This window comes from Struthio camelus, chromosome 10 (genome assembly GCF_040807025.1).
Source record: "Struthio camelus isolate bStrCam1 chromosome 10, bStrCam1.hap1, whole genome shotgun sequence".
NCBI classification, from domain to species: domain Eukaryota; kingdom Metazoa; phylum Chordata; class Aves; order Struthioniformes; family Struthionidae; genus Struthio; species Struthio camelus.
Window position 1 is genome coordinate 23,253,068 of NC_090951.1, and position 24,876 is coordinate 23,277,943.

The 24,876-nt window shown below is 61.4% G+C and overlaps 1 protein-coding gene across 1 annotated transcript; it reads right to left on the reverse strand.

Moving 5' to 3' along the window:
• Window positions 1-201: 201 nt before the first annotated feature.
• LOC138068518 (maestro heat-like repeat-containing protein family member 2B) lies at window positions 202-21,315 on the reverse strand. Its single transcript, XM_068956346.1, has 41 exons — window positions 21,231-21,315; window positions 20,721-20,801; window positions 18,795-18,934; window positions 18,304-18,426; window positions 17,884-18,049; window positions 17,390-17,488; window positions 16,677-16,828; window positions 16,111-16,254; window positions 15,487-15,579; window positions 15,217-15,286; window positions 14,991-15,104; window positions 14,741-14,814; window positions 14,367-14,486; window positions 14,062-14,169; window positions 13,265-13,424; window positions 12,828-12,868; window positions 12,394-12,522; window positions 11,801-11,908; window positions 11,510-11,629; window positions 11,231-11,326; window positions 10,919-11,071; window positions 10,448-10,570; window positions 10,016-10,086; window positions 9,697-9,832; window positions 9,472-9,567; window positions 8,882-8,986; window positions 8,571-8,694; window positions 8,370-8,479; window positions 8,069-8,224; window positions 7,795-7,949; window positions 7,377-7,539; window positions 6,912-7,078; window positions 6,231-6,368; window positions 5,920-6,031; window positions 5,677-5,823; window positions 5,195-5,377; window positions 4,896-5,048; window positions 4,590-4,712; window positions 4,345-4,447; window positions 756-839; window positions 202-610 (listed from the first exon to the last, which is right to left on the reverse strand). Exons 1-41 carry the CDS (start codon window positions 21,313-21,315, stop codon window positions 561-563), a joined length of 4,875 nt encoding a protein of 1,624 aa, XP_068812447.1. The 3' UTR covers window positions 202-560.
• Between the last annotated feature and the right edge of the window lie 3,561 nt (window positions 21,316-24,876).

Consider the following 24,876-nt stretch of genomic DNA (forward strand, 5'->3'; position numbering starts at 1 on the left):
GCTGTTCAGTGCTGTTCAAACTCAGTGAGGTACCTAGGGTTAATCCCACTTCTGTGGCATGCTCCTCGTGCAAGGTTTAGGCACTCTGCTCCTGTGCAAGCTGAAGGCTCTGTTGTTCGTGGGGGGCAGGAGGGAGCCCTGGATAGGCAGTTCTTCAGCTTGTTCTTTCGCCTGTTAAGGACAAGATACGATGTACGCGTGCTCTGCGAGTTGCTTGTGTGTCAAATGAGCCCTTATTAGAGGCAGGTATAGCGGGGTTTTTTAATGCCAGTGCCTAAAAAGAAATGGGGTTTTGTGGGTGTGACTGACCCGAAGGTGTTTGGTGGAGGATGGTATGTTTCTCCTGGAGATCTTGGATTCCTGTCCAGGCCAGGAAGTTGTTGCTCTCGGATACATGATGGTGTGTGCTGGAGAGCCTCAGTGTGAGGAGGGATGCTGTGTAGGAACCCAGAGGAGCAGGCCAAAGCAGCTAGGGGCCAAAGAGAACCATCTCCGAAGCTGCTTGCTTGGGGGACAGCAGATGCGTGGGTCCGTTTGCCACCAGCCTCGTGGCAGGAACACTATCCAGCCCCTCCACGCTGGGCTGGGTTGCTCTTGGCAGCGTTGTGTCCTGGGGACGGTAACAGGGCAGCAGCTGCAGGGCTGTTGCCAGTGGTATGCCTGCTGTGTGCACGTGTGTCATCTTCAGGCAAGCAGGGGAAGGAAGAGGAAAGCTGGAGGATGGCAATAAATTGGGAAGATGCCTTAGCACTTACCTAAAAACACGTCCTCTTCAGTGGTTGTATCTCTTGGTTTTTCGTTCTTGGTCCCCCTAACGCACACCGAGGCCCCCGTTGTTGCTGGGAAGGGTGAGCACCCAAGGGTGCAAGACACTCAGCCTCGCGTGCAAAGGAGGCCTGAGCTTTGGTGGTAGTGGCTCTCCTTACTTGTGCAGTGTGTGACAAGGCACGTGAGGTTGTAAGGTTCTTGCAAGGGATGTGAATCATGAGCACACAGGCCTTGGCAGGGCAGGCCACAGTCTGGTAATCTGTCTCAGAAACACTGGGCTATGTTGTGCTGTTTGGGCCTGAATTCATGAGCTAGCAGCTAATTGGTTAATAACCTGCAGCAGTCTGCCCCCCTCCCCTCCCTGACTACAAGAGTGACCTCTGAGGGACTCAGCATATCCCTGGTCAAACCACCTGGTGAACCTGTGAGGTGTGAATGGACAGGGAGATTCTGTGGTAACCACCTCCCATCTGTCAATCATAGTGAAGGGGCTGGAATATGCACATAAAGGGTTAGAACATACCTTCCTGATTGGCTAAAGGCCACATGCCCTAATTTGCATCAGCCTATAGAAAGAGAGTGGGGGGGGGGGGGGTGGGGTGAGGGGGACCTTGAGGTGAGCAGCTGGAGAGTGGGGGAGGTTTGGGGTGGAGGAGCCCCAGTGGCCTTTCTGAAGGCTTGAAGGAGCTTGGCAGCCTTTTTAAAGGCCGGGCTCCAGCTGAAGACATCAGGAGCAGGGGAATCATTGATGACCACAAGAGGGCCTGAATGGTGGTAGCTGACCACTGTCCCCTAACAGGGCCTTGCTCTGCCTCTTCCCCCTCAAGTCAGGCTGCTGGCTGGGACCACCATTGAATCTGACACCCAGGAGACCCCTCTCTGGGGGGCAGGCACATAAGTGTGGGTGTACCACTTCTTGAGGGTGTGGGTTTGAAGCTCCATTCTCATAACAACCTGAGACCAGTAGGGCCTTAGTGAGGTTCAGCTCACCCCTTGCCTATCAGGTGGCATGTTGTGCAGGTGTGACCCGATAGACCATCCTACTCTTTACTGTGCACTCTCTTGCTCTGTCTGTCTTCCTTTTTGGGGGTATGGGGATCTTACTTTTGAGCTAGCTAATAGAACAATGTAAGCCCTAGATATGTGGTATCTAAATGAGTTATTTGTGAATAAGTTGTTAGTGTTGTCACTCCTTCTTGCTTATTTGGAGAATCTCTGTAGACCTATGCACTCAGTAAAGCTCCCATCAGCCCCCAGGAACCTGTTAGTTGTGAGTGGTTAATGAAGTTGTTGAAGAGGCCTTTTGCTTGGCTCAGGCATGCTTCTTCATCCAACAGCACCATAAGCTTTCCAGGTGTTGTGCAACTGTTGACTCACTGCTGACTAATTGAACTAACTGAGCAATTAGCTTAGGAATGGTGGCTTGATATTGACTCCCTGGTCAATAGTGCTTCAGTACCTAGAAGCTAATTGCTTAAGTAGTGCTGAAAGTACTGGAGAAATGTTGAATAAATGCTGGACTTGGACAAGGGTGTGACCCCCCCCCCCCCCGTCTCCCCCAAAAGAACAGTTTCTGGCATGAAAGCATCTCAATGGGAGGTTTGTCCTGGTGCATGCTGGTCTCCTTGCCCTCTGGGTGCTTGCAGATGGACCCCCACCCCACCTCGAGGAGGGTCCATGCACCCTGTCCCCCACCTCAAAAAGGGCCCCCTCAGCCTCTGCTTTGGGGCTGGAAATGCCGGAGCTTGCCTCTGTTTCCAAGTCCCCACAAGGCAGGACTTAGCCCCAGTTTCCAGCCACAGAATCAGCCACCTCAGCCTCTGTTTGCGGACCCCAAAAGGCAGGACTTAGCCTCTCTTTTGGAGCCCAAAAGGCAGGACTCCTTCACCTGTTCTTGTGCTTGAAAACAGGGAAGCTTGAACACCAAGCTTCCCTTGGTGGCCCTAAAAACACAGCACTCGGCCTCTGCTTTTAGTCCCCACAACAGGCACCCTTGCCTCTGTTCTCAGAGTCCCAAAAACACAGGACTTGGTCTCTGTTTCTGGAGCTGGAAAACCTTGGACTCTGCTTGGAGGATGCGAAAGGGCCAACTACGCCTCCATTCCAGGCCCCCAAAACAGAGGCCTTAGTCGCTGTCTGCAACCACAAGCACAGCAAACTTAAAAGCCTCTGTTTCTGGCCCCCAAAATGCAGGACTTGGCCTGTCTTCAGACACAAAGGCAGCCAACTAAGGCTCCCTTTCTGGGCCTCAAAGTGGCCTAACTAGCCTGGGTTTGTGGCCCCAGGAACCCAGGATTTAGGCCCCCTTTAGGGCTCAGAAGTGGGGAACTTGCTCTCCGTTCTCAGCCAGAAACACAGCCAGCTCAGCCCCTGCTGCTGAGCTCCACAATGCCTCCCCAAGTCTCTGGTGGTGGCCCCCAAACCTCACCACTTCCTGCCTGCCCTGGCACCTGGCCCCCAAAGCCCCTGCCGTCGGGCTGCAAGTGCAGGGCTTGGGGCAGCAGCCTCCACCTGGGATGGCCCTGGGTGGCTCTGGGCTGTGCTTAGGGCCAGGGCCGGGGCGTCCCTGCTGGGAGGGCCCGGCCCCGGGTGTGGGGCAGCCTGGGGGCGTTGGGCTTGGGCCCTTCAGCCTTTATTCCCTGGCCTGGCCCCACTCCCAGCCCTGGGAGAGCGGCCCTGCCCCCTTCCCCTCTGCAGCCCCACTCACCCCCAGGGGCTCCCAGTGCCCCTCAATCCCTGCAGCCCCCACTCGCCCCTTGGGCCCTCCGCTCGCCCCGGGGCCCCTCTCAGCCTCAGGCCCCCCCTTACCCCACTGTCCCCAGTGGCCTCTCCAGTGTCTGCAGTGCCCTCCCTCACCCCATCTCTCTGCTTCCCATGGCCCCAGGCAGGGCCCCAGGCTGGGCCGGGGGCACTGGGGCCACATCCTGGGGGCAGCAGGGCCGGGGCCGGCGCAAGACCCCCACAGAGCCTGGAAACAAGCTGGCGCCTTCCTCATGCGGATGGAGCTTTATTGTCCTCCAGCCTCGGGCTACTGGGGCCCCCGGCACGGGGCACCGCTGCTGCCGCCAGCCACGCACGGGGGGGCCTTGGCGTGCCACTGCCTCTGCTGAGCTGCAATGACACCAGAGGGAGGCACCGTGGGTGCTCGGCTGCTGTTTCCCCATGGCCCCCCATGGCCTCCGGAGCTCCACAGTGCTCAGCTGGGGGCAGCTGTCCTGGTCAGGAGCCTGGGGGCTGTGCAAGTCCTCTCTCCCCATTCCACACCCCCCCCCCCCCGCCCCCCCACTTTCGGCACCAGCCACCCTGGCCTGGTGCTCGCGGGGCCTCTGGACACCTCCCCAGGACGTGGGGTGGGAGCTCGGTCTCTGTCACCTACCTCCCCACAAGAACGCCAGGTCCCATTGCTGGAGCCACTCAGCTGGCGCTGTGTCCAGGATGATGCCTGGCACATGGGGAAGTGCAGCCATCAGGGCATGGCCCCAGTCCCAAACCCAGCTCCAGCCCTGAAGCCCAACCCCGGCCCCGACCCGAGGGACGTGACCGGGAGCAGCGCGACAGCCCTGCACTGCCTCTCACCCAGGACGGTGACGGCTGTCACCTGCGACGCCTGGCAGCTCCCCATGCAGCAGCTCCGGGCTGTGCTGAAGAGCCTCTCCAGCAGCGCGGGGCAGTCTTGGGCCTAGGGCAGAGCAGGCACGTGGGAGCTCATCTCTGGCTCCAAGCGCCACCCGCTCCCGGGTGCCCTGCAGCCGGCACAGGAGCCACAGGGCAGCCACCCGCCCGCCTGCAGGGACGCAGGCCCCAGTGCAGAGCTCGCTCACCAGGTGACTGCAGATCTCGTCCTGCAGCTCGGCCGCGCTCAGCCCAGCGCTCGTGGCAATGCGCCTCCGCACCCTCTTTGACCCCAGAAACGGGGCGCACAGGTGGAGAGCACCCTTGCACGCCTGGAAAAGAGCATTGGCCCGTCACAGGGACGCTGAGCGCCTGCCCGCAGCACCAAGGGAGGGAGAAACCTCGCTGCCGCGCTGTCAGCGAGGGCCTGCAGAGACACCAGCAACAGCAGCACCACAGCTCTGCTGGCACCACAGGGCTTTCTGCAGATCTGCAGATAGCAGAAAGCTGCTTACATCGGAGACAGCTGGGGCTGGGTCCCGCAGGTGCAGCACAAGGCTGGGAAACACTTCCTCCACCTCTCTGCTGAAACTGGACCTCCTCCCTGAGGCAGACGAGGCCAGAGTCCCATAGAGGGTGAAGGCCAAGCGACGCAGCACCTCTTCCTCCTGCGAACAAAAAAGCCTATGTGGCAGGTGCTAACAAGGGTGCCGCCTACAAACCCCTTGGCACTAGCGCGGCACTGCCCACAGGGGGATGGCAGCCCCAGGACGGCTCTTGCCTGCCCAACATGAGAACGAGTGGCTTCACTTACCGCCCCCAGGAACGCCCGGGTGGACCTGGCGATGTCTGCCAGGGCAGAGCCCACGGCACTCGCCTTCAGCTGCCCCAGCACCTTCACCAGCGCCAGCAGGCTCTCGGCAGCCACCTCCGCACCGGCCACATCCTCCAGGCCCCTGCACAGCACCTCCACCACGGCCGCCCTGTGCCCCCGCAGCTGCAGAGTGATGGGTGCACGAGCTGCTTGCTAGTCCTGCCCCTCACTGGGGCTCTTCATCACAGTGCCAAGGGCTGCGCTTGCTCGAGCAAGCCCAGAGCAACCCCCTGCCTGAGGAGCCCCGCTTTGCACCCACTTTCCCTTTGCCACCCTGCTGACATCAGAGCAAGGAGCGTGGCCTTAGCACGGCCCCGCGTCCACCTCTGCTCGACACTCCAGGCTCTGCAAGCCCCGCGCACCTCTCCACTGGCACCTCTTGAGTTTGGGCTGTGTTCAGAGCACAGGAAAGGCCATCTCACCTTTGTGGGCGCTCCGCTGGCCACGTTGCCCACGCCTCTCATGGCCATTTGCCGCACGGTGTTGATGGGGTCACGTGATCTTTCTAGTAGGGCCTTCAGCAGGGGCTTCAGGAGCTTCGTCTTCTCCACCAGATGGTCCTTCACCAGCTGCAATAAAGCCACGGGGCTGCTAGCATCGGGACGCCATTCACGCCAGGCAAGACAGGACCCCTCCGAGCCCTCCCTGCCCTCCTGCTGCCTCACCTCAGCAAAGAAAGCCGTGGCCGTGAGCCGCAGGTTTGCCGAGGGTGAACCCAGCCACGGGAAGAGGCTCTGCACCAGGCGCTGCGGGACAAGCTCTGCGCGGATCAGCACGCTGCGCACAAAGCACGAGCAGGCTCGTGACACACAGTCACACAGGACGGCCACGGGCCACAACTCCCAAATTCACCGACTCCAATGCAGATGCTGCTCTGCACCTCAGCAGAGCTCCCGGGCATGAAGGAAGGTCCCAGCAGCCCTTTCCCTGGGCATAGCCCCCGCGACAAGGCAGGACACATTGTGGGGGCTCTCACCTCGCCAGGAGACACACGCCGGCGGTGTGAGCCTGGGGGTCTGCCAGGGATGCCCACACTCCCTGCTCCCGGAGCAGCCGCAGCCAGCGCTCCTCCAGGCACCTCGCCAGCACCAGCTCTAACGCCTCCACAAAAAGACTGTGGGGGAAAAAAAAAAAAAACCCAAAGAAAGCTCCAGGGGCAGAAGTTTGGGGGCAGATTTCTCTTTGGCAGAGCTAAAGCAGCTCAGCCACTTGGGGAGCTGTTCCTCCGCTCATCCTAAACTCCACCGAGGGACAGGCAAAGTACCCCTGAAATGACGCTCCAAGGTCTTCAAGTCTCAAGCTAACTGAAAGCTGGCATTTTTGCCCTTTGTCCTGCCCCAAACCCACAGACAGCAGGAGAAAGCCCAGAGTCCCTGGGCTGACTCCACGCCAGGCGCCCAAGGCACTCCCCAAGTGCTCTGCTCAGCAGCACTTTGGGGAGAGTGCCTTGTAGGTGGCACACAGCACCGATTTGCTCCTGCCATTGCACAGCAGGAGCGTGGGCAGAGCATGGCACTGTGGGGAGCCTCACGATGGCCCCAGCTGGCGACACAGAGTTTACAGGCAGCCCTGCACCAGTGGGACAGTTGGGTGTGCCTGCAAGGCCATGAACCACACAAAGAGGCCAACCCCTGCCCCTGCCCCAGCCGCTCCTCACCTGCCCGGTGTGTCGTTGCTGCCCAGCTCCCCCAGGGACAGTGCCATCTCCTCCCCCAGCGTCTCGCTGACCTGCCCCAGGAGGCTGGGAAGCAGGGAGGGAAGCAGGTGCTGGACCAGCGTCTTGCTCCGCAGGACCACCAGCACCTCGGAGAGGGCGCGGGTGATCTACAGAGAAAGTCAACCAAGAACCACCTGGTAAAACAAGGGCTTTTCCCACTGTCCACGTCTCCCTGCCACCCTGGGGGGGCTTTTACTGTCTCCAATTCTCACTGCAGCGACAGCCTTGTGGCCCGGCAGCAGCAAACTGTCCCGACTCCCCACACCACTTACACTTCCACCCCCCTGGCACAGCACCCCGCCAGGCTCCACGGGTGCCCGCAAAGGGCACGAAACTCCCTCACGCTGAAGCACGAGTTGGAAAGCAGGCGTGAAGTGGCATAAATGCCTCTGCCGCTGACCGTACCGTGCGAGGCTCCAGGGCAGCCTGGCTGCTGCCCAGCTCTTGAGTGCAGCAGTCCCTCTGGTGGCTGCTCTTTCCAGCTGCCCTTAATTTTTTGGTTAAGCACACCAGGATGTGGCATCCCAGGGTGCTTCTTCCCAGGCTCCTCCACAGCTCCACCATGTCACTGCAAGAGAACAGACGCTCGCCCATGAGCCCCTAGCTAGCCTCGGGCACCTGCAACAGCCTCACGAGAGGCCAAAGGCTCTCCTTGTCTGCAACGGGGCTGGCCATGCCCAGCTCGGGACAGAGACACGAGCCCACGATGCTGCAGCGCTCAGCCTTTCCCCGGGGAAGAACCACCTGCTCCCTCGCGGGACCCCGCAGGCAGGTGCGCCCTGGGGCTGGCTCTGACTGCAGAGGGAAGGCCGAGGGCACAGACCTGTCCATGGGCAGGCGCTTCTGGAGGAGGCTGTCGAGCACCGGCTGTTGGTGAGAGCGGGCCAGGAGGAACATTGCCCGCAGCGCGAACCCCCTGGGCGTGCTCTGCCGGGTGCTGCGCAGGCAGCTGGAAAGGATGGTCACCATTTGGGGCACCTGAAAGCAGGAAGGCGAGAAAGAATGGCTCGGTGCGTCCTTTCCCCGTCCTTCTTCGGGGCCAATGGTCAACAACAGAGAGCAGCTAAAGGCGAATAGAAAAAACACCCCCCTCTCACCTCCTCCTGGAAGATTTGCTCCCCGCGCTCCCCCAGAAAGGTGAGCATCCACCGCCCAGCGGCCCACACACCCATGGGCCTGGCGCACAGCAAGCTCTCCACGATGGCGCTCGTGAAGTCTGTGGCCTGGGCTGCGGGGCAGGATTTGCAAACAAGCTGGGGAGAAATCAGGAACAGAAGAGACCACGTCATGGGTTGCTCAGATGCAAAACTCATGTCCTGACAGGAGTACTCGCATGCAAACTCGCACACACACACACATATACCGTGGCCCCCTCCCTGCTTTTTGGGGGCCAGTTACCTTCGCGATGTTGGTGGAGGTCGTGAGCAGAGACTCAGAGGTGACGGCGTTGAGCCTCTGACACAGGCGCCTGATCTCGTTGCTCCAGGCCGCCTCATCCGTGGTCTTGGCTGGAGCCAGGAGAAAGGGGAGTCACATTCAGGGGGAGCGAAACTCCGACCCCACGTGCTGGGGACGTGAAGTCTTGCCCACTCTCCTCACCTCCTATTTGGAGCAGGCGGCCGAGGCAGGTCGCTGCCCGCTGGCGGGACACGGCTGACACGTCGCATGTCAGAGGCCCCAGCAGTCCTGCCAGGGAGCCGAACTGCTCGCACGCATGGCCTCGCTGCAGGAGCAAGAGGCAGGCAAAGAGGTCACTGGCAGCCCCCGCGGCCACTCGCCCTCTCCCGGCCACGCTGCCCCCGAGCTGTGGCTGGGCAGGGGGCAAACGAGGAGCCGTCCTGCAGCCCCAGGAGACCCACAACCCGGCGCCTGCTGGGGCAGCTCTCCCTACGCGCATGGTCCCTGCTCACCCTGTGCTCGCGTCGCTCTTCATAAGTGCCCAGCAGCTGGACGCAGACCTGCAGGGCCCTCTCCCGCTCGCATGCGTGGGCCGAGGTGAGCCAGCGCCGCAGGACCTGGGCACGGGCACACCTGTCTCACCACGGGCGTCTTTCCACCCGAAGCCCTTCGCCAGCCCCCTCCTTCCTCGGCCTTGCTGCTTGCACAGCCCCGGTCTCTCTGGGCACCCCAGCCCCAGGCGAGGAGCCCTTCCCCGTGGGGACCTCCCTGCTCTGGGCTCTCGCTGCGGGCAGCATTGACCTGTGCAGCACCCCTCGCACACGGCTGCGGCTGGGGAGAAGCTCTGGCTCATCCAGGGGGCTCGGCAGGACACTGCGAGCTGCCTGCAAGCAGGCTGCTGCCGATGGGAAAAAGCTTGGGTGCCAAATTAGGGCAAGGGGGCCTGAACCTAGGACCATTTCCCTGTCCGCCACAGCAGGGTGTTACCCCTAGTTGCAGGGAAGCTCCCCTCCTCACACCAGCCCTGCAGCAGGATCCCCACGCCTCTGTCCCGCTCTGACAGCAGCGACGCTTTCCCCGCCCCCGCCCCAGGGACACTCACCTGCACCAGGTCCTTAAAGCAGACAGGGGCCGGCTCCGCTCGGAGAAGGGCTGCCACGAGCTGCCCCAGCACTCGCAGAGACAGCGCGTGCACACCCTGGCACCAGAAAGGGGGACTGAGTTCGGGCACCCCATGCACTCGCCAGCACAGCCAGCGGCTGCCAGAGTGCGGGGCGCCCGCAGCTGGGCCCCCGCCCAGGGGTGGCCAAGAAGCGCCGGCAGGTACCGATGTGTGTGGAGCAGCTGCCCCCGTCTCCCCTTCCTTTGCCATCTGCTCCGGGCGACGAAGGCGCACGACGCCCTGGCAGCACTGAGCCAGGAGGTTGTGCTTTTCCTCCCTCCTCAGATGGGGCTTCAGCTTGCTGCCAGGAGAAAAAGGGAGGGACGACAGAGAGGGGGCTTACTAGCACTCTCCAGAGTGAGTCACACCACCACTGGCTTTGTCCCCATCGACAGCCCCAAATCCAACACCCTCAGCTCCAGCCACACCGGCTGTCTGGGCTGGGGCACGCAGCCACTCCCACAGTCCCGGGGACAGACCCTACCTCAACTGCTCGATGGCCACGATGGCCCGGGGGTGCACCGGCGACTCCTGCGGCTCCTCCTGAATCACCTCCTGCAAGTCACAGAGAGACACGCGCAAAGTGGGCAGCGGGCAGGGGTGAGGGAGAGCCTGCCCGCCCACCCCGGCCACGCGTTCTTCTGCAGGACCCTGCAGGCACTGGCCCCTCAACCCCCATGGCTCCCTCAAGGGTCCCGCAGGACGAGGCAGCAGCTCCCCAGCACCCAAATGTCCCACGCTCCCCTGCCACGGTTCCAAGTGCCAGCACCCAAGCACCCTGCCCCCTGGGAACGAGGCTCGGGGAGCTTGGGAGCTCGTGCACCGCCCCGGGAGACCATTGCTCCTCTGGGCAAACCTGCCCCACGGCAGAGCCCACAGCCACCCCTGCGTGACGGCCTCGGCTCTGGGCACTCACCAGCAGGGTCTGCAGCAGCTCCCGCTTGCGGCAGAGCTCAAACCTGGGGCAGGCGCCCACAGCCCCGATGGCGAGGCTGATCTCGGTGACACTCTGCACCAGGGAGAGCCTCAGCTGGGCATCCTGATTGCAGGGGAGGAAAACACACTTTGAGCTCCTTGAAGGGCTGAGGAACCTGCCTCCAAGCACAGTGCGGGGAGGAGACTGTGCCCTCTGGGAGCCCAGCAGACCCCAGCTCGGCACCCGCGGCCTAGGAAGGGACTCTCCTTGCCCCTCCTGGGAAGGAGCCTCTCACGGGGAGGCAAGCAGCTGCCCCAGCTGCTGGCCAGAAAGACCCACAGATCCCGGCCCAGAGGAGCAGGGCAAGCAGCGCTGGCGCGGCTACGATGGGAGAGGTGCGCATGGGAAGGGTGAGGAGAGGCCGGAGCTGGCAGCACCCGGCCGGCTATGCCCTGCGCCCCGAGCACCCACCTGGCGGCCCTCTCGGTAGAGCTGCAGGACGTTCCCCACGATGTCTCTCTCGATATGGGCCAGCAGCTGCTCCCTGGGGGCACGCAGCGCCATCCTGCCGTACACCACCATGAGCGCAGCGCGAGTAGCGCGGGTCCTCACCGTGTTGCTCTGCTGGGGGTTTGTCGGAGAAGCACCGAGACATCAGCCCACGGCCCCACTGTGCCCGGGACTCCGCACGCTCCCGAGGCAGGAGCTGCTCTGCACACGACCGGCAGCTCGGCTCCCTGCGCACCTCTAGCAGCTCTAACAACAACACCCTGGGCTCTTTACCTTCTGGTGTTTCAAAGTGCCCATGAACGCCTTCACCGAGGACAAGGCCAGCTGGAAGTGGCTCTCGGCACAGCGGGACACAACTGAAATCATTCCCTGCAACGCAGCAGAAACAGGGAGTTGCTCCCACCAGCTCCACTGGCCAGGCAGGACCTTTCCCACGGCAAACAGCAGTGAAGGGAAAACCAGCAAAGGCTGGAGCAGGCCACGCAGAGCCCCTCTGCCCTGGGGACACGCCGAGGACACTCGGCAAAGCAGGGCGACACGAGGAAAGCTCACCTGTGCCTGCCACAGCTCCGGGTAGTTGGCTTCTTGGAGATATCTCAGTGTCTGCTCTTGCACGTGCCTGAGACACCCACAAGCTGCCAGGGCCGTGCCGAGAGCCTTGTACAGGAAGCGCTGCAAGAGAAGAGGCCGAGCCCTGGCTGTGGGGACAGCCCAACCTGGCGGGAGAGGGCCAGGCCACGGCCAACCCCACCATGCTGGCACCCATGCCCAGCGACCCGAGGGCTCTCCGGCGCAGCCCTCGGACGCGTGAGCAGCGGCAGCGGCACCGCACAGGGAACAAACCTTCTCCCAGGACAGGCGGGGAGAGCTGCCCAGCTGCTGGCTCAGCTCCCGGCTCAGGCCCACCGTCCAGGCCTCACTCCCAACGACCTCCAGCGAAGTTCTCAGGAACTAGGGTGAAGAGGACGATGAAGCAAATGCTCACCTGCCCCTTACCAGGGTCTTGTGCACATCCTCTGAGCACGCAGCACCCACGGCCGGGGCAAGTGCAGGCTGCTCGGGAAGTGCCTGCCCTGCTCCGTCCTCCCACCATTTTTCCTGTCCCCTGCTTGCCCCATCCAGCTGGGGACCCCACACGCATGCCATACCTTAAGCAGAAGGCTCTCCCACTCGGCCACGTGCAGGGAGCTTGCGGTTGTTCCTGCAAAGCCAGAGGAAGCAAAAGCCCTCGCCGTTATTCCAGCGGGCTCCACAGCAGAGCCCAGGGGTCTCCTTTGCCGTCCAAAGCCCCACAGCCTCAGGCCAGTGGGCTGACAAGAGCCAGCAAACCCAGGACCGTTCCCCTCCACCAGGCTGGGGAGCTGAAGGCATTTTCCTGCCCCTCCGCCGGCCCAGCCTCTCCCGCCTGCCCGCACCTTACCTGCCAGGTGCTGCAGCAGCAGGGGGATCTCTGCGGCCCACTTTGCTCCCACGGCTCCATGGATCGTGCTGGGGAGCGCCTGCAGCAGCTGCAGGGCCGCTGCTCCACGGCCACCGCCCGCGTGCGGAGACACCGCCGCCACCACCTAGGCCAGGGCAGCAGGGAGACGGGCTCACGCCTGCCCCAAGAGCTGCAGCTGCCCCCATAGGCAGGCAGGCAGGCAGGCAGGCAGGGAGGTTGGCACTGCCCCAGCTGGCAGCAGGCAGCTGACCCAGGTGCTGCCGTCCTCCAGGAGGAGCAGGAGCCCCTGAGGGGCAGGGGAGGCTCAGGCTGCCTCCGACAGCTCCTGCCTCCTCCCGGGGTGCCTGGCACTGGCCTCGGCACCATCTCTCCCCGCCTCTCCTCTTGCCCGGGCCTCAAAAGCTCTTTCCCTGGGGCCCCACTACTCACCAGCAGGCGAGCCAGCAGGGCCTGGGGAGCCGGCAGAGGGGCTGCGGGCAGAAGGAAAGGCTGCGTGAGACACCCAGCCCCTCCGGCCCTCCTCGTGCCGCATCCCACATCCCCGCATGTGGCTAAAGGGGACCCGGCTGCGCCGCCTCCACACCAGCTCTGCCGGGCTCCCGTGGCTGAACAGCCACCGCTGAAGGCAGCCCCGGCATGGCAGGAACAAGCCCCCAGGCCCCCGGCGAGAGCTGGCTGCAGCAGTGCCAGGCGGCTCCGCCAGGGAAGGGGCACGCGGGGCAGAGCCCTCGCACCCAGCGAAGGGCACTGCTCTGCCCTGCACTGCCCCGGGCCTCCTGCGTGGGGCCGCCAAGGGACAACAGGGATATGTGCTGCCCCGCTCACACCCAGCCTGGCGCAGCATGCCAGGACTTTCTGCTCCCCACCTAGCTCCTCAGATTCTAGAGCCTCGGGTGCCGCCTCCTCTTCCTCGCGCCCTGCGCTCTCCTGTCTCTCAGCCAGGGCACGCAGACAGCGGCAGAGTGGGACCAGCATGCCAGTGTACTGGGCTGGCACCACGTACCGCAGCAGCCTCGGCCACAGGAGCTGCAGGCAAGAACCAGGCCGTTCAGCACGCCGGCATTTCCACCTCTCCATCCCTGTTCCCCCATCATTGCCACTTCTCTGGCACCGGCCCAGCCCTTCAGCCTCGGGCCTCCCCTAACTCAGAGGTTTCGGTCTCGCCCTGCCTTTCTCCTCCACCTTCTCTCCCTCTTGCCCACCGTGCTTCACACTCCTTTCCCCCTCCCTTTGGCTGCCTGGTTGATGAGAGCTGCTGGCACAGCTCACCCCCAGGGGGCAGGTCACCTCTGCACTCCAAGGGGACACAGGATTCCTATGGCCCCACCAGCCCCTACATCTCATGTACGGGATGTGGCCAAGACACATGCCCAGTGGGCTCGAGTCAGCCGCAGCATGCGCTGAACAAGCAAGTCCGGCCCCACAAAGCTAAACCCCAGCTCTTCTCCGCTGCTTTAGTGGCTAAGACAGGGGTCCCAGTGCACAGAGGAAAGCCTCGGACACCCCCAACCCCACTGCTCACAGAGCTTGCACATGGAAAGGACTGGTGCGTTTCCGTGAGCCGCACACACTCCGCGGTGTGTCGGGGAGAGGTTCAGGCCACAGGGAGGGTGAGGAAGAGCGTCCCCAGGCAAGAAGCAGCGGCAGGCGGAGGACAACTCACTTTGGCCACCCCTCCGGCAGAGACGTCCAGCGTGCCCAGGACATGCCCGCACAGCCGCTGAACAGCCCTTTCTTCCCGGGCTTCCACCGCACAAAGGCTTCCCATGGCCTGCGAGACAGAGGTGGGAAACACCCGTCACTGCCCCTTCCCAGACCCTATGGTGCACAGCGATGCAGAGCCCCCTCCCACCGTGGCACCGGTGTGGCGGCCCTGCTGCACCCAGCTCTCTGCTGCCAGGGACGCCCGTGGCAGCACAGCACAGTCGGAGCATGGGACGCAGCCCTGGCGCCTTGCTCTGCCCTTACCAGTCTGCCCGAGGCCCGGCTGAACTCGCTGAAGATGTGCCCCACCACGTCCCACGCCGAGCAGCCCGGGGCACTGGAGCGCAGCAGCTCCCCAATGAAATGCAGAACTGCCTTCCTCACCTGCCAGGGAGGCTGCTGTTATGACCCCAGCCCACAGCCCCAGGGCAGGCTGCCTTCGCAGCGCTGCAGCCCTTCTGGCTGGGCCAAGACGACAAGGGTGCAGCAGCAGCCCACACTCCACTGTCGCCACTGGGCTTTAGCCCTGTGCCCTGCCTTTGCCTGCTGCTACAGCCCCGCCAGGCTCTGCGCCAGGGAAAGGGTGGCTCTGCCCCCGCGGCAGCACCGTGGCACCATCCCTGCCCAAAACAGCTCACCTGGGCCGCGGGGTCGCCACGCACAGACTGCACAAGCTTCACAAACAGGGGCAGCTTCTCCCTCATCTCGGCAGCTGCAAGGGACAAGGAGAGGTGTGCGCTGAGGCCGAGCCCCCATTTCCGGAGGGATTCCTCACAGCTCCCTGGCTTTTTGTACACAAGTGGGACAGAAAAGCAGGGCCAGACTGCGATGGCAGAGGAAGCAGCAGCATCCCGGGGGGACTCCATTTCTCTCTCCTGGCACACTGACCATCAGAGCGGACCAGAGCTTGCAGCACTTCCACGGCTGCCACGCGATCAGCCTTGCTCCCGCTCCTCAGCTTGCAGTACAGGAACACGATTGTCTCCGCGGGGCAAATTTGGGCTGCGAGGAGGAAATCACGCTCAGCATTAGTGACCAGCATCTTCGCACCCGGGTAGGTTTGCGACACAGCTGCCAGCACACGGCGGCACGGCGCTGCCTCTCCTCTCCTCACCCTGCAGCACGGCGCAGCGGCACAGCTCTGCTCTGTGCTCTGGGCTGGGTGGCTCGATCTCGTCACAGAGCTGTGAGAACAAGGTGTGTTTCAGAGAAAGCCAGATCGGTGTGCAGAGGGACAGGAAAGAAACTGTGCTGTCAGCCCTCGTCTCACGGGCAGCTCTGGGCGCGGCCCCACCACCAAAGCCCAGAGCTCCGGGCGCACGCAGAGCTTTGCAGCTGAGGCTGCCCAGGAGCCTCAGGCCAGCAACGTGGCACCAGGCCTTACCTGCTGGTGCACAGCAGCGTTGATGGCCAGAAGCTTGGCCCGGGGCACGAGGGTCTGAACGTCCGCCACAGCCCCCAGGAAATAGCTGAGACTCTGCAAGGGAGCATGAGAGGGCGAGGGGGGCTCTCACCGCCAGCCGCCCGGAAAGGGAGAAACCGGCATCGCTGGGAGAGGCCATGGCCTGAACCCACGTCCAGGGAAAGCCCAGCCCCGCATGGGGCTTCTGGTTCGTCCTTCCCACAGAGCAGCAGGAGACCAGGAGGTCTCCTCTGCACAGCCCTGCTGGGACAGCCTTTCCTGGCACGTTTCCCCGCCCCCAACCTCTCCCTGTCCCAGGGGCAGGATGCAGCCCTGGGTGCGAGGGCAGAGCTCCTTGTGCACCCCCCCCCAGCCCGGGAAGTGGCGCAGCCTCCCGTCCTGAGCTGCTCGCTCCAGCGACTCACCGCTCCCTCCTGGCCCTCCTGCCTTGCTGATTTCTTCCAGCAAGAGCCCAGGAAGCCTCTGGCCTTTGTTCCCCATTCCTGCCCAAAGGGGTCCCAGCTCCTCCCGGCACCCCGCAGCTCCCCAACACCTTGCGGCACCCGCACAGCGCCCGGCTGCGCCGTGCCCTGCGCAACACCTCACCGTGGTCACCCCAAAGGGCTCCCGCACTTCTCGATACTGGTGCAGCAGCCAGAGGAGCTGCTCCCAGGCGCGCTCGCGGTGCTGCTCCGCGTGCAGGAGGACACCCATCATGGCACCCATCGCCCTGAGGACGGCCTGCTTGACCTGCCGAGGGTTGGCGACATGCGGCGGTGAGGGCTGAGGGTCTCTCCAGCACTCGCCTCCCCCAGACACCAGCCTGCCCTTCCCGCGCAGGGGACTGTCCCTTCTCCCTGGCCAGAAGGGCTCGCTCACCAGCACAGAGAGCATTTCCTCCCGGCACACCCTCAGCCTGCCCTGTCAAAAAGGCCCTGGGATTCCTACGCGGAGTAGCAGGCCGGGCACTGTTGCTTTCTGGCACAGAGCCGCGAAGGAGAGCTGCCGTCCTGCCTGCCAGCTGGCACTGCTGGCCCCGGCATGCTGCCCGCAGGCTCCCGGCTCGGGGCCCTTTCGCAGCCAGCCTGCTCCCTTTGACTCCTTGCAGAGCCCCACCGGCCCCTGCAGACGTCCCTGCTGCTGCCCACGGCTGCAGAAGCAGCAACGCTCACCTCTTCCTCCTCACAGCGCCGCCAGTTTCTGCCCACGTAGCGGAAGAGTGGGTAAACAGGGGCGCAGAGTTGGGCCGCCCCCAGGCGAGGGAAGGCACATTTCTCCCACTCGCGGAAGTACGTGTTTATCCCTCGGCACCACTGCTCCACAACTGCAGCATGAGAAGGGAAACAGGATCGTGGCAAAGTCTCTGACCAGCAGGAGACCTCGTTTCAACCAGGCCCCCGAGCCTGATTTAAGCCGACGCCAGGCTCGCCAGGCCTCAGGTCTGCCTTCAGGCACACGTTGCATGAGGGTCTGAGACACCTGGGTTGAAATGCTGCCTTGTTTCTCCCCTCTTCCGCCCCAGCACACCTTTTCCTCCACACAGCCTTGCTGCCCTCCACCACTGCCCGCTGCAGCCCCTGCCTCTTTCTTCCCAAACATTGGCCCCTCAGCACAAGCTTGGAGGCTTTGGCAATTCTTTCCTGTGCTCTCCCTTAAAGCCCACAAGCTCCTTGGGGCAGCCGCACCGAGCGCCGGCCCGGCCTGCCCACAGGCACCCCGGCAGCACCCGCTGCTCCTGCTCGTTCAGGGCAGTTGGGGGCTGCTGAGGCTGGAGCTCACTGCGGCTCAGCCCTGCCCTGCCTGCCCCGAGACCCCAGCGAGGCGCCCAGGGCCACCCTGGCCCCTTCCGCTCCCCGCGGGCCCTGGCCGCAGCGCCGACACTCACCGCCGCAGACAGTGCGCAGCAGCCGGCTGCTCCCCACCTCGCTCAGCACACCGTGCAGGGCTGACAGCGTCGTTTCCACGAAGGGCACGCACTGCAGGGCTGCAGAAAGGGCAGGGGCGGTGGGGCGGAGGGCGGCTGCCGTCAGCCGGAGCTGCCACGGCCCGTGGGCTCTGTCCCCCGGCAACGCTGCCAGACCAGGGCTGTGGGGCCATGCCAGAGGGCAGGGGGACGGGAGAGCTGCCGAAGCCCTGGGGGAGGCCCTGGCATGGGGAGGGTTCCTGCCAGGGCACCCATGTACCACCAGCTGCCTTCCCCGAGGGGTGCGGGGAAGCCCTGGGGCATGGGGAGGACAGCGTGGGGCAGAGCCCGGCACATTTGGTCTCCAGCAGGTTCCCTCCAGCCCAGCGCAGCCCAGACTGTTTTGGCCAGGGTGACGAATCCCTTCTCCTGCCTGTCACCCACTGTAACGCGGAGTAGCAGGCCGGGCACTGTACCGTAGCGGGCAGCGAGGTTGCGCAGGGTGATGAGGACGAACTCCTCCGACATCCCCTCCAGAGCCTTCAGGTGGCCCTGCAGCACCGACATCACGTCGTGCAAGTGGGAGCGGGCCAGTGCCACCAGGACACCACTAGCGTCCGTCCTCACAGCGGCTGTCACACCCTGAAAGACAGCAGTTTGCGCGTGACAGCAGCGTGACTGGCCGTCCCCCACAGCTTGGCCTCGAGGCAGGACAGAGAACCGGTAACTCGACTCCAACTGTCCCTCGCTCACAAACAGCCCTGCAGCCACCTCTCTGCACAGCTCCCGGGTCACTGCCCCAACCCCCTGCCAGGACCCGTCCCCGAAGCCTCTCCTGTAGGACAGACGTGCCAAGCGCAGGGGTCCGGGGTTACCCTCAGAGAGGACAAGCTCACCTGGGCAGCTTGCAGGTCCTCGAATGCCACCGCTATCACTCTGTCCACGACAGAGTTCTGCAAATGGCTCTCGTCGTGCCACAAGACGCTCTCCAGCTCGCGGTAAATCTCCGCTCTGCCATCCTGGGGACACACCGCACACGGCAGCAATGGGACGTGTCGCCCTCACATCAGCTCCGCCATGCTGACGCCAGGGACGAGCCGCCGCCACCGCTCAGCACAGCCGTCGGGAGTGGGCGAGAAATCCCACGCTGGGATTTCCCAACCCAAACCCTAACCCTAACCCCGGGGACGCTGCCACCTCCTGCAGGAAAGCAGGGTGCGCGGTAGTGTCCGCTCAGCGCCACCAGCAGCATCCGGTTTTTGGGAGGAGGCACGGCAGGAGGACAGAGGCGCCATTGAGCGAGATCAGCTCACAGCACCTGGGGAAGCTGGGCGCTACGGGGAGCCCTCGAAGCCCCACGCAGCCCCATGGGATGCCCCCACCTCACCTCGACGCCTTGCAGCCGGTCCAACAGAGAGGTCACGACGGCGGCAAAGGTAGCAACGGCCGCAGGGCCAGAGCCAGCCGCCCTGCCGCCGTCCTCACCCCGCGCAGGTCCGGACTGGGGACCTACACAAGTGAAGAAACCTGGAAGGAAAGAAGCGGAGGGTTTGCGTTGCTTCAGCAGCCGCAGGGGCGGGCCCTGAATTGGGGCAAACGTCTCCCCAGCTGGAGTACGGGGTAACAGGAGAGGCTGGCAGAGCCGGCTCTGTGTAATCTGGAGAAGAGCAGCCCGGGGGCAGCTTGGAGCTGGCCCCAAGCGCATGACCCCGACTCTCCCCGAGCCAGCAATGTGGGCACCAGCTGGTCCCCGTCACCCCCATCGAGCGGGCCGGCAGGCTGGGTGCCGAGTGCGGCACCAGCCCCCACCTCGGAGCACTCGCAGCACCCCCATCGCGGCAGGACTCCCTGGACGGATGCACTGCTCCGCCAGCACCTCCTCCCGCGGGAGCTACGAGCCACTGGGCCAGCGTGGGCCCTGGGAGGGAGAGGGGACCTGGCCACTGTGACCAGTGAGGGGCCACTGTGACCCGTGGGGGGCCCCGACACCTCACAGAGGGCTGCTGGCAACGCGGGGCTGCGGGGGGGGAGGGCAGGCACGGCCGCACCAGGGACCCCCCCCCGCCTCGCCCCAAATGTGGGCATATCCCCCAGGCGCCAGCGCTCGCAGTCACTCGTCGGCCTCCGGTGGTTCTGAGCAGTGACCGTCTCCAAACGCATCGGCCACTTTAGGTTATCTCCTAAGATAACCTCCTAAGTGCCCATCCCAAAAGAGCACCTCTTCTGAATTGCGCCACTCTTCTAAAGAGCTTCAGGCAAACCACCAGCAGCCACCCGGCAACTGCCAGCTCCCACATCATCCCCTCAGCAAACACTGCTGCAGACGAAAGCCCTAAACACGAAGAGCAAACAAAAAAGAGGGCAGGGAAAGTATGCTAGGGACGGATCTCAGGACAAGGAGAAAGACTGACTGGCGCTTGGTCAGGATCCTGGCTGGAGACACCAGGCAGTGCGTTAAGTCCTTCTGAACATGGCAAAAATTAAGATGCTTTCATCGTCCTGAGCACCACAGACAGAAATGGCAGCAGACCTGCTGTCATACCCCTTCTCCCAGGAAGCGGATGAAACAATATTGTAGCGTTAAGCTTCTGGGCAGCTGGACTAAATCCTTCAAGCAGAAACCTGGGGAGAAGGCTGTGCCTCGAGCGCCAGACCCAGGCTAAGCAGAGGGGAGCTTTGGTTTGGGAAGCCACGTGGCCTAACAGAGAATTGCTCGGGGCCTTGGGCAGCTGGAGGCATCCCCGGCCACCCTGACTGGTGGTGGGAGCCTCGGCTGCACTGCGGGGCCTCAGTACCCCTGTCCTGCATGGGCTGCCACTCGGCGGGCACCTCACACGACAAGAGAGCTGGATATTTATGTCCGTAACGAGGCCCGAAGAAAAGCACTCCTATAGAAAGCCACCTGCCAGACAGCAGCACTGCCTCTGTGCACCTCCAACCCCTCCAACTGGGTATGAAGCAGCTTGAGACACTTCCCAGCTGTCACTGGGACACCTCTGGGTTTCCACAGGTTTTATTAAAAGCGTGGCTTTTTGGCATTCCGACAGCTACTCTTTCCAAAAGGCGCTGCAGGGAGAGCAGCTGGCCTACGGAGGCCACGAAACAGCAGCGCCTGCCTTCGTGGCACCTGTAGCTCTGCACAGACCTTCCCAGCTCACGCAGAGGCACCTCCAGCTCCGCGTGCCCTTGGGACCCGCAGCAGCCCTGACAGCAGCCCCTGCTGATGCTCCCCGAGCTCCCAAAAACCAACTCTGGAGCATCAGGCCCTCTGGCACTGCCCGCAGGGACTTGCTCCGCTCTACCCACAGCTCACCCAGCTGGATGCTGGGTGACAGCTCCGTCCCACAGGTCTCCTCAGCACAGTGAGGGGAGATGACGGGGCCTTGGACTGACACTTCATTTGAAAAGTAAAACTCATCTCCACCTCTCTATTTCCTCCCTAACAGCCTCCCTTCCTGCCTCACCCTGTCACCTGACACAGCTCCTCTGCACCTCATTTCCTTCCTTTAGAGGGACAGGCAAGAGAGAAAGGCCCTTTCTTTTACTCCCTGAACTGAGAGGAAAACAAACTTTGTGTTTTCTACTAATGCCAAAGCAATGTATTAAGAGTAAATGGTTTCTCAAATGAAAGGGTAACTTCCTGTCTCCAGTTCTAGAGAAATGCCTGCGAGCGCTAAAAGGCTCATAAAAGGAGTGTGAGAAGGGACCTCAGGACCCTCAGGAGCGGGCAAGGAACTGTTGCCTCGCAACACTCCTGTTGCCTTGACAGCCAGGCTGGCCAAGGTGCAAGGAGGGAGGCCAGACTCCACAGTGTCCAGCTGACCACAGGACAGTGCTGAACTGGGATTGAGGAAGAAAGCTTTGTGCAGGGTAGCACGCTGGCAGACCAGGCCCATCATGCCCAGCATGTCGCTGTCCACCACTCCTCCATGGCGATTACAGCACAGCTCTATTTGTTTAAGGACAAAGCTGCGGGGCTGCCTGCTCCCTCTGTGTGGACCGGCCACCCAGCCGTCAATACATGGGGAGCACTGCTCTCCGGGCTCTCTCTGGGCAGCGGGGAAGCACAGCTGAAATGCGGCACCTTGGGACAGGCTCACACTCCCCAGGGCACGCTGTTCCCTGCAGGGCAGCTGACCCCAAACAGCTTGGACAGCCCAGGGACAGACCTGCTGCCCACATGGCCTGCAAAGCCCCCGGGACAGAGGCTCAGAGCTGCTCCTGCTCGAAGGCTTTTTGTGCCCCGTGACTGACTTCAGGAGGCAAAAGCTTGTAAGCACAAAAAAACGAACAAACAAGAAAAACAACCCCAGAAGGATATTTTGGTGCCAACCCTGCTGGTGCAGCTGCTAACATAACTGTTTTCCAACCAAAGTGCATTATCCCAAGCAGTGTGTCGTCACAGTTTACCCAGGAAGGCTTGTGCACAGAGAGCACGGTGTGGGGAGTGATTACCTTTGGCTGTATTGATTGGAGGTAGGTTTGCTAATTCTGCTTTGCCTCAATTTCTGCAACAATAACAAAGCCTTTCTGAAAGCCAGGCAGAGAGCTGATGTCATTGGAGCGACCCAGTCCCCGAGGAGAAATCCCACAGTACCTGACCAAAATAATATTGGAAGCACGGGCTTAGTGTTGCTGCCCACATCCCCCACTCAAAATGCCTCCGGGCTGTGTCCAGTCCCACTCCCCCATGCCTCCCCCATCCTTAGCCCACCCGTGTCTATGCTGGGAGCTACCAGAAGACTGAAGATCCTCCCTGCTCGCCCCAAGACACCCCCAGGCTGCAGAGGGTCATCTGGCAACAGCAGAGCAACTGCCCCATTGCTCAAAGGGGCCTTTCTGGAGGGCACGCTGGGCACAGAGGGCAATGACTGCCCCCAGCTGCCCTTTTGCAAAGCTCTCTGCCCTGGGGGGGTGCCAACCCAGGCAGATGGAGCAAGCATTTGTGAGAGACTGGTCTTCCCTTAAAGAAAAACAAACAAACAAAAAATCAACAACAAAACTAACTGCTTGCTGGTTCACACCACCTGAGTCCAAGAGGCCTGACGTAAACCGCATGAGGCAGTAAGTCTGAGCTCTTCCCAAGCTTGTTCAATAGCAGAAAGGGAAGATGCTCCTTTAAGAAACCCCTTTCCTTTCATTTGGGCTTTGCAAGCACTCATTCCTACGGCTGTCTGGTGACTGGGAACTGCATGCAAAGCCTGGGAAGCAGCAGGAAAAGCAATGCTGCATGACAGGCACTATCTGACCTTGGGGACTCGGGGGGGGGCAAAGCCTTTGTGGGGGACCTTTCAGCAGTAGGAAGGACAGTGGAAAAAGATGGGACGGTCTTAGAGGAGATCTTTTTCTGAGTCCTAGATGGGACAGTTGCAGTCTAATATTGCTCGCTTGAATTCGTGAGGGAGTGAAACAGGCCTTTGCTTTAAAGAAGAGAGGAAGAACTAGACTGTCTGTGTTTGCTCTGTAGCTCTGCAGGGGATGGGCTGAGCCTGTCCCTGCAGAGCACAACGCTGGGAGCAGGTTGTGGAGTCGAGGAAGACATTTGGAGGCCTGTCTCATCGCTGCTGCTGCTGCTGCTGCTGCTGCCTGGGCGGTCTGCGGCAGCTGCTCTTGCCCAGCTGCCCGGGTCCTTGCTCTGCGCCATGGCCACGGAGGTGAGGCGCTCTCTGGCGCAGGACTTCTCTCTCCCAAGGTGTTACAGCGCCTGGCACAAAGGGGCCTGGCTTTAACTACAGCCTCTTCAAGCAAAGGGAGGCAATGTTAACCCATTCTTCTTTTCTACTTTCCACCTGGCTTTTGAAGGTCTTCAGCTCCTCTGTGAGGGCTTAGACACAGTAATTCACCTCTCAGGGTGTCGGATCACTGTTTCAGTGCTTTTAAAATGCTATAGGTTTTACAGGGAGAAGCAAAGCCAGGGCAGCGAGGCCTTTTCAGGATTAAAACATTTCAACTTCTGTTTGTCCTTTCTAGTGAGCTGGTGTTAAGGGTTCCTTGCTGAGGTGCCTCACTCACATCAGGATGTGACCCTGTAGTGTTTTTGCACTTGAATGTTGAGGTGCAACTGCCTAGCGGCCCTTGAAACCACCATCTCTTATCTTGCCAAAAGAAGGATGGTGGGGGGAGGGGGGAGAAGAAGAAGTGGTATTTGAGGAAAAACAATGGGCGCGCTCTGGCCGTGGACACAATTTACCAAGAGAGCTACGTAAGCAAATGAAGACGGAATCTCAAGAGTCTGATTCTCAATTGCATTCAGCTCCCTTTGCACCACTGTGGAGATGGGATGCTCCCTTGCCAAGCGTGAACCCTAGGGGGAACCCTAGGGTTCAGCCCCATTGGGGGTGGGGTGGTATGAAGGGAACTGTGTGGAAGTGAGAATAAACCCTAGTGTTTGGAGGGGAGGGGGGGTTGTTCCTCCTCTGTGCTCAGTCCGGGCGTGTGATGGGTAGGGCTTGACTAGTTTCCTGTCAACGGGAGTGGAAAAGTACCTACTGAGTTGGAAGGAAACTCAACGAGGCTTTTGTGGACCATCTCCTTGACAAAGGAAAAGAACTCCGAATGGTGTTTCTGCGGTCTCTGGTAGCTGAACTGAAGAGCAGCTCGAAGGAGAAGCTCTTGATTCAGAGCAATGCAGCCCCAACCGTCTCTGTACAATATTGTCTGATCTGCTTTTTATGGGAAAAGCTACTTCATGACATGGAAATGCTCCAAGTTCATCAGGTTGTACCTTGAGGCAGCTTTTGCTGTGTTCTTTTCTGTTCATCTCTGACTTTCTCTGGCTGCTTTATTTTCATGCTCTTATCAAATTGTCAGCAGACAGATGTGCACAGCAGTTTCAAGAGGGGTGCCCCACAGAAAACCACTTCAAGAACTGCTGTTCCACTTGATCGCCGTTTCCTTTCACACCCTCTCATTTGTTTCATGGAAGTAGAATATATATAAAGTATGTTTGAATGTCTTACACTTGCTTGGAGAACCTTTCCCTCAGCCGACAACAGCATTGGTGAGGACCGGGACTAGAATGTGAGATGCGGGGGGAGGGGGGGGAAATCCTGTGAGCCCATCAGTGGATGAAACATGACCCGTTGCCCATGCAGTGATTTAGGAGCAGGAATTCTTGCCAGCTCTTCTCCCAGTGATTATATATATATATATATTTTTTTTTTTTTTTTTCTCCTGTTAATGGTAGAAGGATTTACAGGAGCACAGAGAAGAGCCTTCTCTCCAGCAGGCAATTGAAATGCTCGGTGACGGTGCCTTGATACATTGATGGTGTATCTTCTAGTCTGGTCACGAAGCAGTTTCACTGCCCGTTTATGCCACAATTTTTTGTTAGATTTAAAAGATGACCCAAGCGTTTCCCACGGCCGCGTAAGCCCTTGAATTGACACGAGGCTCAGTATGAGAGCACCTGGCCCCCATGATTTAAAAAAAAATCTTCCTGTATTATATGAAAACGAGGAGAAAAAAAA

Excerpts from the sequence above, each read along its gene's own strand:
- LOC138068518 (XM_068956346.1), bottom strand. The coding sequence starts at position 21,315 with ATGCTGGGCATGATGGGCCTGGTCTGCCAGCGTGCTACCCTGCACAAA. Across the intron at positions 15,287-15,486 it reads ACGCTGCTGTGCACCAGCAG|CTCTGTGACGAGATCGAGCC; the intron begins GTAAGGCCTGGT and ends TTGTTCTCACAG. Across the intron at positions 611-755 it reads TGAAGAGGACGTGTTTTTAG|GACACAACGCTGCCAAGAGC; the intron begins GTAAGTGCTAAG and ends TACCGTCCCCAG.